The sequence below is a fragment of the Solea senegalensis genome, unplaced genomic scaffold, assembly GCF_019176455.1.
Source record: "Solea senegalensis isolate Sse05_10M unplaced genomic scaffold, IFAPA_SoseM_1 scf7180000014924, whole genome shotgun sequence".
Classification (NCBI taxonomy): domain Eukaryota; kingdom Metazoa; phylum Chordata; class Actinopteri; order Pleuronectiformes; family Soleidae; genus Solea; species Solea senegalensis.
The window spans coordinates 1-4156 of NW_025321172.1; the positions used below are offsets into that span (position 1 = coordinate 1).

General features: G+C 43.7%; 1 protein-coding gene across 1 annotated transcript; it reads right to left on the reverse strand.

Moving 5' to 3' along the window:
* Window positions 1-3: 3 nt before the first annotated feature.
* On the reverse strand, window positions 4-2256 carry LOC122761721 (protein NLRC3-like; the record flags this gene model as incomplete). Its single annotated transcript, XM_044016967.1, has 2 exons — window positions 2016-2256; window positions 4-1736 (listed from the first exon to the last, which is right to left on the reverse strand). Coding segments are annotated over exons 1-2 (1941 nt in total), but the record flags the coding sequence as incomplete, so codon positions are not given.
* Window positions 2257-4156: the final 1900 nt, after the last annotated feature.

Genomic DNA, 4156 nt, shown 5'->3' on the forward strand with positions numbered 1-4156 from the left:
CGCCGGCAGCAGCCTCAGAAGAGCCTCCTCTGAAGCGGAGTATTTTCTCAGGTCAAACTCTTCCAGATCTTTCCCTGATGACAGTAAGATGAAGAGCAGAGCTGACCACTGAGCAGGAGACAGTGTCCTCGAAGCAAGATATCCAGATCTCAGGAACCTTTGGATCTCTTCTGTTAGAGAATGGTCTTTAAGTTCATTCAGGCAGTAGAACAGGTTGATGCTTTTCTCTGAAGACCAGTTTTCCTTCATCTTCTCATTAATGAAGTCAATTGTTTGCTGCTTGTTAGTTAAGCTACTTCCTGTGTGTTTCAACAGGCTTCGTAGAAGAGTCTGGTTGGTTTCCAATGAAAGACCCAGGAGGAAGCGGAGGAACAGGTCCAGATGTCCATTTGGACTTTTCATGGCCTTTTCCACAGCACTGTGGTGCAGATGACTTAGTTTAAGTTGATCTTGAAAGACCCTGGGTAAACGTGATGCTGCTTGTGGTTGTGACATCAGATTTCTTCCAGAGGTGATGAAGGTCAGATGAACATGAAGAGCAGCTAGAAACTCCTGAACACTCAGATGGACAAAGCAGAAGACCTTGTCCTGGTACAGGCCTCTCTCCTCTTTAAAGATTTGAGTGAAGACTCTTGAGTAAACTGAAGCTGCTGTGATATCGATGCCACACTCTGTCAAGTCTGATTCATAGAAGATCAGGTTTCCTTTCTGCAGCTGCTCAAAAGCCAGTTTCCCCAGAGACTCAATCATCTTCCTCTTTTCTTGCCTTAACCGTCTACGGTGATTGACCTTCTTCGCTTTGGACTGCACCACCAGGAAGTGGATGTACATCTCAGTCAGGGTCTTGGGCAGTTCTCCTCCATCTCTGGTTTTCAACATGTTCTCCAGAACTGTTGCAGTGATCCAGCAGAAGACTGGGATGTGGCACATGATGTGGAGGCTTCGTGATGTCTGGATGTGGGAGATGATCCTCCTGGCCTGCTCCTCCTCCCTGAACCTCTTCCTGAAGTAGTCCTCCTTCTGTGGGTCCGTGAACCCTCTGACCTCTGTCACCATGTCCACACAGTCGGGAGGGATCTGATTGGCTGCTGCAGGTCGCGTGGTTATCCAGAGGCGAGCAGAGGGAAGCAGTTTCCCCCTGATGAGGTTTGTCAGTAGCACGTCCACTGAGGTGGACGCTGTGACGTCAGTCAGGATCTCAGTGTTGTGGAAGTCCAGAGGAAGTCGACACTCGTCCAGACCATCAAAGATGAAGACCACCTTAAAGTCTTCAAACCTGCAGATTCCTGCTTCTTTGGTTTCAGTGAAGAAGTGATGGATGAGTTCCACCAAACTGAACTTCTTCTCTTTCAGCACATTCAGCTCTCTGAAGGTGAAGGGAAACATGAGCTGTACGTCCTGGTTGCTTTTGTCTTCAGCCCAGTCCAGAGTGAACTTCTGTGTTAACACTGTTTTCCCAATGCCAGCCACGCCCTTTGTCATCACTCTTCTGATTGGTCCGTCTCTTCCAGCTGAGGTTTTAAAGATGTCTTGTGGTTTATAAGAAGCTGTTTCAAACTGTTTGACATCATATTCATGAATGTCCTCGTTAGTCCCTCCCTTTGCGATGTAGAGCTCCATATAGATCGGATTCAGTAGGGTCTGGTTTCCTGTTGTACTAATTCCCTTCAATGCACTCTGAAACGTATTCTTTAATGTGGACTTCATTTTTCGCTGGCACACCGCAGCTCTCGTTCCTGGACAAACAAAAAATCTAATCAGTGATGTAACAGCCAGTAAAACTGTTCATTTTAATGTGGGACAAACTGAACCCGCACTGGAACCTAGGTTACTGGGCCATTTCATGTACTGATCCAAATTATAATCTTGAAGCTGATGGTCAGACCTGAGATTAACCTCGTAAGAAGACTTCCACCTGGTTGTTCACTGCGAGCAGGAGGACATACTTTGTGTAATAAGGACATGTTTAATTGAGAAAAATGTTTGGGTAAAACCTTCTTTCTAAAGTCTCTTACTGTTTTTTAGAGAGTTAGCCAGATCATCCATCCCCATTCTCCTCAGAAAGTGCAGTGTGATCTTCAGAAAGGCCTTTCTGCACCTCCTCCTCTGATCTTCGCCATCACTGTAGATCATGCCTTCATCCTCACAGTGGCTCTCCAAGTACATGAATTCTGGGCAGTCGGGACTGAGAGCCCTCTGGAATCTCGCCAGCTGGCTTTTCATAAACTTTGAGATGTTTTCCTCCAGCCGCTGAAGAAAAGGCATACATATATACATACGACACATTCAATCGAGCTCCCGTAGCTGACGTCACACTGATGTTGGATAGCCAGAGACAGGCTAACAGGCTAACGGGAGAACATTTTAAGACAGTGGAAGTGAATCACTGCTATGAAATGTGAAACTCACGGCGAGCAGAAGAAGACAGCGTGATGGGAACAAACATAAGCAACTGATTTAAACCACGGACTCAGACTAGATTTACCAAGATCTAGTCTGCACAGCAACGTTAACACAACAACAACGCTATCTTTAGCCGGTACACGCCAGAGTTCAATGATTGCGTCCATTTGTTTCCCTCCACGGGGTTTTAGTAAACTTTCAGTGACTCCGTGGAGTAAAATGAAGCAGGGGTGGAATGGCCATCGGGAGTACCGGGAGATTTCCCAGTGGGCCAATCGATTTTGGGCCAGTTGAGGGACGGACGTTTTTTTTAAAAATTATTATTTTGCTGCACCTTGTCTTGAAAACTACACAGTGTGGGCTCGGGAGAGTTATCGTAGTTACGGAGACAAGGCGCAGGAGCTGCAAACAAAGATAAACACAGCGCTCAGCTGCAGACACAACGCAACGGAGAGATGACGTGACGATTGATTGTCAAGAATACCTGGCTCAATGGCCCTATGAGAGGCTACAGAGGCCCAGGAGTATTGACCATTTAAGCCCTGTTTTATACTTTCATCTCATACTTTCACACTAAATTGCAGATCTACATGCTTACAACTCACATGTTGCAATGTGATGTGTTTTGAGTATGTAGATCTGCTATGTTCACACTTTTTGATAATTTCAAACTATAATGAAATCTCCCAAATCAGGTCACAAAAGTAAAAGTGTTTAAAGTGTCAACATCTTTTTTAGTGCCAACAGTTCAATTTTGTTCATGAAGGACATTGATCTAACAACTTTAATAATAAAGTATATGCTACATATGTATGCTTTACAGTCAGTTTTTATGGTTTATTGTCCTTTTTAATAGTTTCACATTATATACAATAGTTAAAATGAATAAAACACTTATTAACTACTGTTACAATAATTTACAAAAAGTCTTTGTCCATTTTTCAGATCATTATACTATTGTTTTCCATACTTTAGTCAATTAGCCAACATTGTGATTGCATGCAGACTCATTTTTTGCATGTAATCTTGTTCAAACTTAACCTATTCCACACGACTCAGATTTGTGATTGGCAGCAGGCAGCTGTGTGATAATGAGTGATAAACACTCTTGAATGTGAAATCCTTTCTCCAGTACCCTTCTTATTAAGAGCAAGTACAGTAAGCATTTATTCAAGGCTCCAGAATATAAAGGGATATTGCTCAGAATAGTGGTGTTATTAAGGGCTTGCATGCTTGTATGTACATCAGTGGGGCGAGTTGGCACAGTATCTACGCGCGGATTATATTGAACCAGTCTGGACCAAAAAGTCCAGGGCCAAATTTTTGATCCAGTCCACCCCTGAAATGAAGAGACGTTAATCAGGAAGTTGAAGATGTCAGGATACTTCAGCTCTGGAATAATGTAACCTACAACTGTTCACAAACTCATAAAAAGCACAGGTCAGATATATTCAAGCTGTCACGTTTTGGATATATCTCGACTGTCCACCATTTAGAAAATGTGGTATTACAGCCAGGTCCATGTTGTGTTTGAGGTTATTTTAGAAACAGCCTGTATGTGCTCACCGTTATGAGATCTTTTTCCACCTGGCTAAAATACTCGAATCTCCTGATAAAGTCTGTGGAGAAAAGCATTAGCGATCCAGCGAGGACTGAACCGGAAAGTTGGGTTTTAACTATACACTAGCTAATAGAGATGCAAGCGCCACCTACAGGGGCAGAGTCACCGTGCACGGTATCGGTAGGTTGTGGT